Genomic DNA, 15,197 nt, shown 5'->3' with positions numbered 1-15,197 from the left:
TGACGTTTTAGACACATTAAAGGTGCTGCAGCAGATGTGCTGAATATTTTCCATCTTTTCTTTTTCACCCGTCCCAATATATGGATTGCGCTGGAGTCCAAGTTCAAGAGTGGGTGAGGGGCCCTCGGGGGACGCTGTGGACACGACGTCCCGCAGGGGCCACACGGGAGAATAACAAAAGACCGTCACAGCATGCAATAAACAGCGTCGGACTAGATTCAGAAAGTAGTTAACAGCGATGTCTCCTGAATATTTAAATAGTTAACGTGTCCAAAATGTGCATGCGCACCAGATAACAACAAACTTATTTCTAACGACTACATACTTAATGAAAGCTGCTCTGAATTTCATATTTATAGTTTCCTTCTGTTCATAATCTGTTGTAACATGAGGGAAAACAACTTTCAGATGGATGTTTTCTCAGCAAATAGCTTCATAAGTAACATCTATGCACATTTCATGCCTAACTTGTGGTCTTGCAATTCATTAATTGATGCATTTTTAATCATCATTGAAAAATGCATCCATATGGAATGGGGAGAAATGGCTAACGCACCTGTTAAATGACATTTACACATAAAACTGAAGCCTCAAATATATAAAAAGTTAACGTCCAAAATACGCATGCAGATCAGATAATAACTCTCAAGACTGACTTAATGTGAGCTGCCAGCACTTCCTCTGAATTTCATAGTTTTTCCTCTGTTGTAACATGAAGAATAAGTAGGTGGATGTTTTGTGAGAAAACAGCTTCATACGTATCTGTGTGCATTTTATGACTTGCAAACCATTAATCAATGCATTTTGAAGAGTTTTAAACTATCGGTGCAATGTGAAAAATAGAAGATACCCATTTGAAATGGGAAAAATGGCTAATGCAACTCATAAATGACACATATTTACTATATATTTACACGTATAACAAGCATGTGCAGTTTGTGCACCAGATAACAACAAACTTAGCAACTCCCAAGACTACAGACTTAATGTGAGCTGACAGTACTTCCACTGAATTCATATTTCTAGCTTTTCTTCTGTTGTAATATAGGGAAGAATAACTTTCAGGTGTGTATTTTGTGACCAAACAGCTCCATAAATAACATCTGTGCATTTTATGACTCGCAAGCCATTAATCAATGCACATTTAGTTTTAAAGCATAATCAGCGCAATCTGCAAAATACAAAAGAACCATATGGAATAGGAAAACATGAGTAATGCAACTCTTAAATGACACATATTTACAAATAAAATTGAAGTATGCATGTGCACCACATAACAAATTTAACAACTATTAAGGCTTAAATGTAAGCTAAGAATATTTCCTCTGAATTTCATATTTATAGCTTTGCTTCTGTTCATACTCTGTTGCAACATGAGGCAAAATAACTTGCAGTTGGATGTTTTGTGAGCAAATAGCTTCACCTGACTTTAAACCAATTAATCAACGCATTAGGCATTTTAAACAATCAATGCAATCTGCAAAATGCATCCATATGGAATGGGACAAATGACTAATGCAACACTTACATGGCACATATTTACACATAAAACTGCATAAACGGCATACATTAGGATTGTGTAAACATTTTTGCTTTCTCACATGCATTAGGTCTCAATAAATAGCTTCTACAAACTAAAATTGCATATTGGATGTGGAATTGGCTACAAAAGGTTCAATAACACAATATTCTTTAGCTTCAACCCACATGCGAGCGCATTTTGAGATGAAAGATGCTGTGGAAGCATTCGGCGGCTGCATTCACGTCGCATTAAATACAACTTGAACTGTCACAGGCTGCAGGTGAGCACATCAATAACCTGAACCAGGTGTGACCTAGACTAACTCCAGAAACAAAGAAAAACTCTGATGTGCAAATGTGTGTGATTCATATATCGAGCCCAGCGGATTCATGGGAAATAACACAGCACTGCGCGCTCACCGCTGGTGCGGCTTTTCATGATGACAGATGGATTTTGACTGTTTAACTCAAAGCCGATTAAACAATGTCAATGAAAAGAGCTGTCATTTAACAACTTGCTCAGTATTTAAAACAAAAAGATCAACTAATTCACAAAACCTCTTTGTCCTCCTGTCCTCTAAAGGCCACCGTAGACAATGTGAGGGACGTGACTCCTCCCCATACAAATGTTCAATATTCAGATTAGCAATCGATCTATGTGTTTGTCGATGACTAATTCTTACACTTTAACGTTTAATCTCCTCAGTCTGGTTACTCTTATGAAGAGCGTTTTGATTTATCATCCCAGCAGAAATATTCAGAGCACAGTCCAGACAATAACCATCTGATATTTGTCCAGAAGTGCTCTCCATGAAAACATGTTTGCTCTCCCTGTCCATGAACAGGTTCAGGGTTTGGATAACCTCAGTATGGACATTGCCGTCTGTCTGTATTCAGAACAAACCAAAAACACGAGAGAGACCCTCCAACAACAGCCTACACAAGGAGCTCTTCTTTGGAAAGGCTTGAATAACAATCGGCCACACACACACACACACACACACACACACACACACACACGCAGACAGATCTGATTCCTCTCCGGCTTGGCTTGGCATGCTCTTGTCATTTCTTATGTTACAGAACATCAATCATAGGGCTGAGTCTGTGCCCTTGCGCTGGCCGAGGCTGATTTACAAACATTAGCAGGGAATGCAATTACACAGTCCGAGAAGCGCGAACAGTCAGCGAGCGTTCTGGGTTTGACGCGTCACAAGCGGTGTGGATGGAGCGTACACACTGCGGTTAAAACGAAACCAGAGTGTGTGTTTAAATACAACAGGCTGATCCTTGTGTCCAGCAAGACTGGATATGAAAATACTAACAATAGCAAGGGGTCAATGATTTTTCATTTAAATATTCAAAAATATCTTCTGTATATAAATATATATATATATATATATATATATATATATATATATATATATACAGTATTTATATATATATATATATATATATATATATATATATATATATATATATATATATATATATATATATAAATAATGAAACTGCTATAGAATAATAGAATACAGAAAATATGTAAAAATTTAACATTTTTAGACCACGTGTTTACAGTAATAAAATGGATTTTAAACATGTAGAATATGGTATTTCAAAAAAAGTTTTTCAAAAACATATGAAAACAACATGAATGCAAAGACTGCATTTTTAAAAGCATGACCCATATGTTTGAAACTAGATTTTTCAAAGATTTCTTTCTTTTAACCATATTGGACATTCATTTTTGACATTGAACCTGACATCGTAAGTCAATTTACAGCCAAAGCAGTATAATACCCACACCAACACCAACAGCAAGAATCAATTTTGATCTTTAAACAGAGTCGGTCCTAAATGTACATCTTAATTCGATGTCAAGCTATCGTATTTGAAAATAAAGCGCATTTCTTCTATTGTTAATGAACTGCAATGTGCACAGCTTACCAAGTCTACATGCAAGGCATAACGTTAACATACGAGCTTATTCAAGTAAATATACATACATTCACCTGACATTTTATAATATGAATACTAACTACTTAGTTAAGCACTATTAAGTTGTCGTAATAGATAAAGACGTCAATAATAAATAAACTTTCCAAAAACAGAAACTCTGACGGTGCCACGTTCATTAAGCTCCGCGTCATAATTACTGAAGCACACTAATAAAGTCAAAACGTGAGAGTTGGATAAACACATTCAACATTAAAGGTCTAAAATACACGAGTTGTTTGTTTTGGAAAGTCTGAGGTGAAACACAAACCGGCACTTTACAGAACGAGCCGCGCACCCGCGCGCCACCGTTCCGTCTTTCTATTAGAATAAAACACATTAGGCTGATAAAAAGTTAAAGTCCACAACTCGGAAAGGCATTAAAAGTTTCCGTTTCCAGCAGAGCTCGCGAACGAAGCGTTAAAATAGCCTTAAATGTGCTGTTAAGGCGCGTTAGTGTGCGCGAGGCTGCTGCCGCTGCTCTTGCGCGCTCCTGATCAATGATTGAACCGAACAAAAGGCAGAAGAGGATCAATTACTAATAACTATCAATGCAACACTACCATCCCGTCCCTCTAAAGTCTCCGAAAGAGAAAATGCATGAAATGCAAGGTGCATTATCGCCAATATGATCGCGTCGTGTAAAAAAGGTGAGAAATAAGACCAACCTGAAGCCGCCGGAGATCAAATTTCTTCCAATATTGAAACATCGATCCCACATCGGCGGCCATCTTGAGCACAATATTCAAGAGCGGCTACAATAAATATATGGGCTGGATTCCCCCCGTTAAACAGCGTTGACGATTACACTCCACATGGAAAAAAAAAATGTTAGGAAAATAACAGTTGTGGAAAACTAGACGGGACGCGCAGCGCGCCAGAGCCGGTGGATGCGATATGAACAGAATATAGATGCATATAGATGCATTAGTGCTGCTCCCGGGATTGCACTTGATTTTGGGTTTGGTAAAGTTATCAATACTGACGTAACGGGTTGATCAATAACGTCTGGGAAGTGGAAGGAGAACAACGAGCAACCAATGCGCGTCGCCAGATGTTTGATGCGTAAAACGGCGAAATCGTTACATATCATTAATGAGCCCCACATAATGAGATTTGCAACTTTAGGTCAATAATGCGTAATGCGTGCCATAAACGCAGCGGAGGAGTCGCACGAATAGAATAAACACTGAATGGGTGAAAGCTTTTGTGTTTGAAGTGAAAAGAGTGAATGTGTATTTTGATAGTGTCCTTGAATAATGAAGTGCACGGAGATAAGCGTGATAAAATCGCCCCTATTAAAACTCTTTTTGGGCTTTCATAAAAAATATTTTAGCTGAAGATGTGAACGGTAACATCATAAACAAAACAAGTTAAACGTGCTAAAACATACAATGCACGAAAAGTACAAGTTTAGTCCATGCACTTATAGTTAAATAGATGAGCGGCGCTGCAATGTGTGCAATTACAATAAACACCAGGAATATTTCATAGTTATTTATCCACAACACTCAGAGGTTGTTAACGCGAGCAAATGCAAAAGGTGTTTCTTATTATATTGCAAAAGCTCTTTTGCTTTATGTATGAAGACGATTGAATTAAAAAAAAAAAAACCGGTGCATTTAAAGAAAAAAGCATGAATGTTATTGGGGGATTGTGCGATCAATGCATGATTTGAAATTCTGAATGGACAGTTGAGTTCAAACGTTAACACGTGCTCCCTCTTGTGGAACAGGACGTTTCTACTGGACCGAGCTGAGTGGCCCTTATAACGAGGACTATATTCTGACATTAGTAGCTTTAAATATAGCACACACTGAACAGATGACATCTTTATCATTATAATATTGGTGTAACAAAGATAACCACACAGAGCCGAGATTCCCCTTAATATAACACATCGCACCACATTGTGGCCTTTCCCTGTAAGGAAGTTTCATTATCACATTGTGCATAATGACTAGCTGCAGTTCTTTTTAGAAAATGGAAATTTGAACAGAGCCAACCATTTGGTAAACTCTATTCAGGCGATTACAAAAAGTCTATGGATTTATTTTCATCCTTCGAAAAAGCAGTTTGACTTAACGTATCCGAAATGCTCCGGATTACTGATATCAGTCTAATAATGTCTTGAAATGAAAGCGTTTAAGAGGTTAACTGCTCCGGTGGCTTGTGGACTGCGAGCAATTACTAAGTGAGCACATCTGTCATTCTCCTCTTCGCTATTAAAACCAAACGCAAGTCTATTTTTAAGTAGAAATGTATTTGCACTTTGTAAGCCACCTACGGGGAATATAAAAGGTGCTTATTAAAAGTTTCTGTTTTATTGCTTTTTATTTATTGCTTCAGGGGGAAAAAACATAGCATCGGTCTTATAAAGAAGGAATAATATATCTTGTTTTGATATGGCTCACTGTTAAATTTGAAATTTAAATCAGTTCTGATATACAAGCCTGATGCAGCAACACTTATTACTTTTGTTCAAATCTAAATATGCCGAGATTTTCAGGGTGCAAAAACCAGTGGGAGATTTTTACGAACCTCTGTGGGCAGCAGTGCAAGCTGTGAGATTGTTTCTAAGGGTTTTATAAAAATATATATATATATATATATATATGTAATATCTGAGACTTAAAAACAGCAATACTAATAATGTGGAATGAAGATGAAAACTAAACACAAAACGGGTTGATGCAGCTATTAGATCTCATCAGATGAGTGCGTGTGGATTGACGGCGGGAACGCAGTGGCCTAGATACACATGAATGTTTGACTACATTTGGCAATATCATTCCAGGAATATTGACGGGAGCTGCTGAACTCTGATATATTGATTGACTCTGGAGTGCAAAAGGCCTTGAAACAGAAGCTTGTTGAGACTGCCCCCAGGTGGCTGGAAAGGTTTAGCGTGTGAGAGTTTGCATCTCATGACTACACATGACCGAAACAGGCGAACATTATTCTGCCGACTGCCCACTAAATGCAGGCTTGTCCTGGAACAGCAGCAAAACCTGCACAGAAAACATTCTTCTATGTTGCTTTCACTAAAGCAATGCTATTTGAGGTGTAATTGACCACATGATCATCTTTGGAAGGGGGAACTGTCTTTCTTGATGTCAACTCAGCTCATCCATCATGACAGATTGCCACTAAAGGTGTAGTAGTATAATCTCATTTTAGTGCATACAGCATGAGAGGTCAAGCAGAAGTCGTGTTCCTCCCTCCTGATAACATCGACTGGACTAAACTATCCTTTCCATGTTTTAAAGGCATTTGTGAAGACACTGTTTTAATATTAGTGGATTACACTGATTACATTACATTCTCTACACCAGAGATATTATAACTTTTGTTATTTGAAATAAAATGAATAAAGTTTTAATTCCGTTAAAACTGAAATGAATGTGAATAAAAACTATAGACAATTTAAAAAATGAATAAAAAATTACTTGAAATACTTGATTTAAATGAAATTAAATATAAAAATAACTTAAATATATTTTATTTTAGCTAGTTGTCAAAGCAATATTTCTCACTTTCATTTAGTTGAACTATGTAAATAACTAGAACTGAAATAAAAATTGATAAAACTATAGTCATATTAAAAATAATAATAAAAAAATGACTAAAATGCACATTAAAAGTACTAAAATGTTAAAATGAATTAAAAAGCATAAATAAAAAATAAAAATATAAAAACTAATTCAAATACTAAATATAAATAAAAAAGTATATATAAAATAGATAAAGTATACTAAACTGCTTATATTAATATACTAAAATAACACTGCAGGTTCCTCTGTGAACTTGAGGAGAACTGCCTTCATACATCCACCACAAATTACCTAAAACGTTGAGACTTGAAGCTAGTGACACTTTCATGTCTAAATGTCCAAAACCTGAGCTTCTAACCCATTTGTTTCCAAGTAAATATCACACAATGAACCTACAAAGACTGAGAAACAGCATTAATGCCGCTGTCAATCACACATTCTAGGTTTAAGTTCTAGCTGAATTCCAACAACTGTCATCTGTTCTGAGTTGAAGCCCTCTGGCTCCTGTATTAAACCCCTTTAATCAGGATTCTTATAATAACTTATGAAGTCGACAATTGGCTACCTGGTTAAGTGTATGAGGATGTATTTATAGACAGCCAGAGGTGGGGAATGGGGTTATATATATATATTAAAATCAGCATTTCCACCCTGTCTGAAATCACTCGTGCTTTGTCTCCTGAATTCAAGTTACGATTATGGTGAGTTTGCTTTGTCATACATTTATTCATTCATTTACTGTCTTTGATTATCAGCAGACATTTAACTCAATATTCTCTTGATGCATCCAAATGAAGATCTAAAAAAATGAGTTGATTTCTTTCTGTCTGTGTTTGAAACTAAAGTTTAAGTCTGCTTCATCAGAGCCACTTACATCTGTCTGACTCATCCAGAGCCTCTGATGTTTTATTCATTTCACTTTCTACAAATAAATACATGAAAAGTAAACTGTTTCTGTTCTCTAAGATAGATACAAATATTTTCATTAGCCAAAAATCGAAAAAGGAGACAGGTGACTCATCTATTTATCATTTTATTAATGTTTCAACTGTTTCTCCTAGAGAGTAACGAGAGCAAATCAAGACTTTTCGCTCAAAATGTTTTTCTTTTTTTTTTTTATATGAAAAAGACCCAAGTAACCTTTTAGAAAAAATATCTTTCAACTGCTATCACATTGTGCTAATAAATACATTTTATTTATATATATATATATATATATGTGTGTGTGTGTGTGTGTGTGTGTGTGTGTGTGTGCATGCACACAGTAAAAAAATAAATAAATACAAAATATAAATGTAAATAAAAAAGGTACAGATAATTTTCTACCAGGACATTATCCATTAATTTTACAGACATTTATGTTAAATTTAAAACATGCAGACAGACAGACAGATAGATTAATAAGGAAAAATCTAATTCAAATGAGCTGAGCTACTACACTTAAAAAAAAAAAAACTTAAAACAACAAGTAGAGAAAACTCAAAAATCTGCTGAAGCTGGTTTCCTTAAACTTTTTAAGTTTGCTCAACTTTTTATTTATTTATTTTTACAATGCTGTAAAAAATCAAAAGTTGAGAGAACTTAAACGTTTAAGGCAACCAGCTTTAGCAGATTTTTGAGTTCTCAACTTGTTTTAAGTTTATACAACAAAAAGTTGAGAGAACTCAAAAATCTGCTGAAGCTGGTTGCCTTAAATTTAAGTTTGCTCAACTTTTTTTTCTTTTTTTTTTTTTTTACAGTGTATCCACATTGTTAATTTTATAGTTCTATTATTGTATGTCAACCATCTTTTATTTCTCTGAAGGAATTTTTGAGACATAGTTGAAGTTGATACTTAAATAAGAACTCTCTTGAGTTATGAACCTTAGCAATAACATTTTCCTCTGGGTTTATTTATGCTGTTTATTAAAAAATCCTTTGAAAATACTCAGCATATTTCGTGGTTGAGCTCTGGCCTCGTCTACAGCACAACTGTTGAGATGTAATCCAGACAGAAGGCAGAAGAGCAGCTGTCGGGCGGCGATGTCATTGAGCAGAAACGCATCTCGCAATGTTTTCCAAATTCTGTGGCAGGAATGTAAATAGTAGTGATTAATCCCTGTCTTGGTAGGATTACCTATCAACAGGCTCAGAGATGAGGCTGTCAACAGCCAGCGCCAGTGTGTAATCCCACATCTGATCCACTGGCTGAGTTCTCGCTCTCCCGGCTAATTATACATCCTGCAGGGCACCAAACATCCACACTCACACACACAACACGTTACTGCTCAGAGGATGCTCGTTCATTGCTCAGGAGGAGTTTGAACTGTGATGCTACACCTAAAACTCCTTAGGAGAAATGCAAAAACACAAGAGAGCTCAAATGAACGTGAATAGCAGCTGAAGAAGCAGCACACGTTGAGACAATATTAGGAGGAGTCATGTTAGATCTATGGGGCCTTTTTGCAGGAGACTTCAGCAAAAGTTCGCATTTAAACAGACTACTGTGTAGGAGAAACAATTGAAAAATGAAAATCAACTTGAAATGGCATTTGCAACCCATTTTACTGGCATAAAAAAAGTTTGGAGTCTGTAAATGCTGTTGAAGGGAGTCTCTTCTGCTCACCAGTTATGCATTTGTTTGATTAAAACTACAGCAAAAACAGTAATATTGTGAAATATTATTTTTCTATTTGAATATATTTTAAAATGTAAATCATTCCTGTGATTTTCAGCATCATTGCTCCAGGCTTCAGTGTCTCATGATCCTTGTTTATTTGCTGCCAAGAAAACATTTATTATTATTATTATCAATGTTGAAAACAGTTGTGCTGCTTCATATTTTTATGGAAACCACAATTTTATTTTTAGTATGTTTGATGAATAGAAAGCACAGAAAAAGCTGAAAAGCACAGCATTCATATGAAATCGTTTGTAACTGTCACTTTAGATCAATTTAAAGCATCCTAGCTGGAAAGAAATATAATGACAATGTATTTGTAATGTATTTTCAGAGGGTTTTTGAAGCATGTTATTCTTCCTTTTGGAGAAAGATTGCAAAAAACTAAAATAATGTTGGAATAAAGTTCACCAATGAAACGCCATGCCAAAGCGTACTTCTATTTAGCAAGTCACATGTGATTATTCTGCGCAGGCACCCAAAAAGGCAAAGAAGCGGGCAGAAGGAGCCAATTCAAATGTCTTCTCCATGTTTGAACAAACACAGATCCAGGAGTTCAAAGAGGTACAAACCAAGCGCTCGTTTGACTCTAATTGCTATGACAATTGTCTTTATCATGAACTCTTTCACTGTGATATCGAGCATCTACAGCGAGATTCCCGTATGTGACTTCAATATGTCAGTGTTCATCATCGCTAGTGAATAATTCAGAATGTGTCAGTGACGATTAGCACAGCGGAGTGATTTACACCCTGAACACACACTCACTCACACACACTCCAACCTGCTGTCAGGGCCCTGAAATTTGCGTGGAAAATGCAGCAGGACAGACGTTCTCTCTGGTCTCAAAGCGGCTGTGAAAAGATCACGACAAACAGGATAAGCATGACGCTGATCCGAGATGGCAGTGATGAGAACGTGCAGACAAATGCTAGCCGTCTTTCTCTCTCTCTCTTTCAGTCTGGCTCTCTCTCTCAAAGATCACAAACAAACACAAAGGCACCAAGTAAAGCGGAATTACAGGAACTATAAATACACAACTGAGGGAGTTTTGCAAAACAAGAAACACTAAAAAAGCTGCATGACAGAGAGGTCTGACCTTTAGTTAAAGAATTAATTCACCTAAAAATGAATTTGTGATTATTTTCTCACCCTGATGTCTGAACTTTCACGCTCAAAAAAACAAACAAACATAAATTTACCTTAAAATATCATAGCAGTTGGCCATGTGACTTATGAATTATATTCCAAGACTTCTGGAGTCAACCGATAGCTTTGTGAGAGTCGCAAACCATTAGATAATCTGTCCCTGCCACCAAAAATTCAAAAACGGCTTGTCATTGGTTTGAGTCAAAGCGGGGTTAAAACTAAAACCTTAAAAAGGTGAAAATGATAAATGTTGCCTTGGCAAATAGCTGTAATAAAATAAATAAGTTCAAGGTTTTTTAATATTTTATTTCAGCTAGTTGCTAAAGACATATTGTTCATTTAGTTTTACTTGATGTACTAAAATAACTATATAATAATAAAAGAAAAATGTAATAAAAACTGTATATTGTGCATATTAAAAAATGATAAAAATGACAAAAACACAAAATCACTAAAAGTTTAGCTAAAATTAAAACAATATATAAATTAAAAAAATCACAATGTTGTCATAACTAGCATAGAATCTCTACAATACTAAAATAACACTGACTCGCAAATATGATGCAGCAGTTTGAAAAAACTCTCCTTTAGCATTGCACAGAAAACACAAATAGGTTTGAAACATGATGTGAGTAAATAAATTATAATAAATTAAATAAATTATTAAGTTTCAGTTGAACTTACAGCAAAAGCAGTGAAAACAAGTGAATTGAGTGTCGTAAAAAATGCATGCAAAACGGTTTTAATTCTACACATTACATGATGCATCACATTTGAACATGTTTTCAAACATTCGGCAACCACAAATGTTCAATTGTAAGTTCGTCAAAGTGCACGTATGCTGCTTTCCAAAAGGATCACTAAAATTATATACATCAACATCAAAAAGGCTCAAGCAACACAATGTGTCAACTACTGATTCAACAATAAGGAAATATGTCTGACTAATTTTTAAGAATTATTTTGCAATTCCATTCGGTGCCACTAGAGGTGTAGAACTGACACGCTTCACCTTAAACACCAGACTACATTCTGCATCCCTCTCACACACACTCTATATTCTCTCTCTTTCATCTGCCTCAGGCTTTCACAATCATGGACCAGAACAGAGACGGGTTTATCGACAAGAATGACCTGAGGGATACGTTCGCAGCTTTAGGTGAACTGTAATAATCTCTGCTATACGTCACTGTCGTTCTGCATTGGTGGATGAAGCGTCTCTGACAGCAGTTCTGACCTCTGCCTCCGCAGGCCGCCTGAACGTCAAACAAGAGGAGCTCGACGAGATGCTAAAGGAGGCTCCAGGACCCGTTAACTTCACCGTCTTCCTCACCATGTTTGGGGAGAAGCTTAAAGGTAAATGGTGGGGTGAAGTGGTACTAAGAATCCAGAAACCCTGTAGGAATTTTAATTTATCCAGCAAGATTATAAAAGCAAGTATCTTTATGTTGCCTCGACAAGCCACTAACTTAAGACCAACATTTCTGACTGTAACTTCTTGATCATTCTTTCAAGTTTTTTTTATATATATATATATATATATATATATATATATTTTTTTTTTTTTTTTTTTTTCACTTACATCTACACTACTAATGAAAATTTGGGGTCAGTAAAATTTTTGTTTGAAAAATGAACATTTCTATTCTGCAACAATGCATTAAATTGATCTAGAGCGACGGTAAACACATTTATAATGTTACAAGTAATTTCTATTTCAAATAAATGCTGTTCTTTTGAGCTTTCTATTCATCTAAGAATTATGAAAAATAAAATGTATCACCATTTTCACACAAATATGCACAACTGTTTTCACCATTGATAATACCCAGAAATATTTCTTGAGCAGCAGATCAGCATTTTAGAATGATTTCTGAAGGATCATGTGACACTGAAGACTGGAGGAATGGTGCTGAAAATTCAACTTTGATCACAGGAATAAATTACATTTTACAATATATTATAATTGAAAACAGTTGTTTTAAATTATATTTCAAAATAATACAATTTTTACTGTATTTTTAAAAACAAATGCAGCCTTGGTGAGCATAAGAGATTCTTTCAAAAAGATAACAGATTTTTAATGTACAATCAAGTTTTATTCTTAAAATCTTACTGTATATTGTACTTCATTCAAACAAAACTAGGCGCTTTGGAATAAAGTCTCATGAGTGGACAAGAAATCACACAGGGATTTTCTTTCCTTTTGAAGTCCTACAGAAGCATTTGATCCTACTGGGAATCATAATAGGCCTATAAGGAACTATATGTTCTGGAAGCTCTTGTATGAGCCTGTATGACGATTCCCAAAGGATCCGCTCAGAATTGTGATAGAATTTCCACTACAGGAATCCTGTACAAAGTATGTCTTATTGCATTCCTGGAGGATTTTAAAGACAGTTAGGTCTCTTGTCAGTTTTCTGTTGTGCACTCTTTTAAAAAAACAAAAAAAACAAACAGGTGCCGATGCAGAGGAGACCATTCTGAATGCCTTTAAAGTGTTCGATCCAGAGGGAAAGGGGACCTTGAGGAAGGATTTGTGAGTACCATTAAAACAACACAATCTGCTCTGCTTCTCCACAAATCCATTTCTCCAGAGATTCTGCTTTGTTTTTCAGCTTATGACTTTACAAGCTACTGAAGTAGAAGATGCAGTACATATAGACTTTTCAAACCATGCATGTGCACTCCAAAAAAAATTAATACATTTTATATATATAAAATATAGCCGTTTGGTTTACACAGGTTGATGTATAATTTTCAGTTAGACAAATGAAACAGGTAAAATTTATGTAATAGTACTAATAAATAGAATGTGTTTTGAAAAAAATAAGCAGGTTTATATATTTATCATCATTAAATTCAAACTGTTCCAATATTATACATTAACCTAATTGAATATTGCTTGTTCCACAGCTAGCCATATCTGAACCATTTTCAGACTTTTTAACAGAATAAATATAATTTCTACAATGAACATTTATGCGGATTGTACACAATCTGAATAAATGCATTTTGAAAACATGAGTATTTAAATAAGATCAAATATACTATGCTATGATATTTTTGAGTGCAGAATTCATACCCATTTCTTTTATGTATGACTGAAAATATGCATTGTATTGGATTTAATAGTTTATATTAAAATGGTGTGGAGCAAATGGATGGAAACTCTATATGTAATTAAAATCTTAAATTCATGCCCAAACATTTCTGAAGTGTCTGAAGTGTTTGCCAGAAGTAATTCGATTATATCAAAAGGTCAATCTGAAGTTTTCTCTCCTCACAGTTTGGCACAGATGTTGACAACGCAAGCAGACCGATTTTCTCCAGAAGAGGTTTGACATCTGAGATTATTTGTTTTATGTCTAACGCTTCAGCTCTCCATGTCCTGGTTGGCACTGTGCCGTTTGTCACATTGACATTTATATTCTATGTGAATGGAAAGCAGGAGGTGACATTATATTGTGTTTATCTATAGATTATGAATATGACTAGCAATTTTTTATACAGTGTAAACCACACAACCACTCACAAAAACACTATAATGCCATTTTTCATCCATCTTTCGTCAGATGGAGCAGATGTTTAGTGCTTTTCCTCCAGACGCAGCTGGTAATCTGGACTATAAGAATCTGGTCTACATCATCACACATGGGGAGGAGAAGGACCAAGAGTGAAATATCTCACGTTCAACAACTGTCACTTCAACATCACGACACATGTATGACACAATAAATATCGACCTGTGCTATATACTGTAGTCTCTCATTTCCAGCACTGAATTGAACAATTAAACCAAATTAGATCAAAAAATATATCAAAGCAAGCATGATTTATTATAAAGAAAAATAATACAATCACGCCTGTAAAACATAAATGTTTCACAAAAATACATTTATAAGATTCAACATTATAAACATAATAATTAGGTCTAGTGTTAAATATAAGACAAGACATATGGTGGACAAAAATGAAGAAAAAAGTTCATTCTGATAAACGTTTGCTGCAGATTTTGAGAAGAATTCAAACACTTCATCTTCATTCAAACACTTCATTTGTAGGAATGATTTAAGTGAACAAATGATTCTGACATATCAAAACAGCCATCATGTAAAATGCAAGAGCGTAGAATTTAGTAGGTACAATTAAATGTCTGTTGTCTCCCGTTATGTCCCCACCAATGCCTTGATCAAATAATGATTACAGTAGAGTAGCAATTCAGTAAGATAGTCTGATGTTGATTCAGTAACCATTTTGTAAGATAGTCCAGAATTTCTACATTTCTGAAAATTATTCAAACCATTCACTCGTCTTTT

General features: G+C 35.2%; 3 protein-coding genes across 4 annotated transcripts in view; 1 reads left to right on the top strand and 2 right to left on the bottom strand.

Annotated features, from left to right (window-relative positions):
• The window catches only part of cux2b (cut-like homeobox 2b), a 171,323-nt gene extending 166,440 nt beyond the window's left edge, over positions 1-4,883 (bottom strand). The window contains exon 1 of the mRNA XM_058784750.1: positions 4,185-4,883. Coding sequence (XP_058640733.1) covers positions 4,185-4,247 — 63 coding nt within the window. The 5' untranslated portion in view covers positions 4,248-4,883. The remainder of the gene's footprint in view (positions 1-4,184) is intronic.
• rad9b (RAD9 checkpoint clamp component B) overlaps positions 1-15,197 on the bottom strand; it is a 62,126-nt gene that overhangs the window by 15,312 nt on the left and 31,617 nt on the right. The window lies entirely within an intron of this gene.
• On the top strand, positions 6,516-14,623 carry myl2b (myosin, light chain 2b, regulatory, cardiac, slow). Its single transcript, XM_058784757.1, has 7 exons — positions 6,516-6,671; positions 10,204-10,293; positions 11,962-12,037; positions 12,130-12,234; positions 13,339-13,417; positions 14,168-14,216; positions 14,454-14,623. Exons 1-7 carry the CDS (start codon positions 6,630-6,632, stop codon positions 14,556-14,558), a joined length of 546 nt encoding a protein of 181 aa, XP_058640740.1. The 5' UTR covers positions 6,516-6,629; the 3' UTR covers positions 14,559-14,623.

The sequence above is a fragment of the Onychostoma macrolepis genome, chromosome 08, assembly GCF_012432095.1.
Source record: "Onychostoma macrolepis isolate SWU-2019 chromosome 08, ASM1243209v1, whole genome shotgun sequence".
NCBI classification, from domain to species: Eukaryota; Metazoa; Chordata; class Actinopteri; order Cypriniformes; family Cyprinidae; genus Onychostoma; species Onychostoma macrolepis.
Note: the sequence above shows the minus strand (reverse complement) of the source record. Positions and strands in the feature narration are given on the sequence as shown.

Excerpts from the sequence above, each read along its gene's own strand:
- myl2b (XM_058784757.1), top strand. The coding sequence starts at position 6,630 with ATGTCAACTCAGCTCATCCATCATGACAGATTGCCACTAAAG. Across the intron at positions 10,294-11,961 it reads AGATCCAGGAGTTCAAAGAG|GCTTTCACAATCATGGACCA; the intron begins GTACAAACCAAG and ends CATCTGCCTCAG. Across the intron at positions 14,217-14,453 it reads ACCGATTTTCTCCAGAAGAG|ATGGAGCAGATGTTTAGTGC; the intron begins GTTTGACATCTG and ends ATCTTTCGTCAG.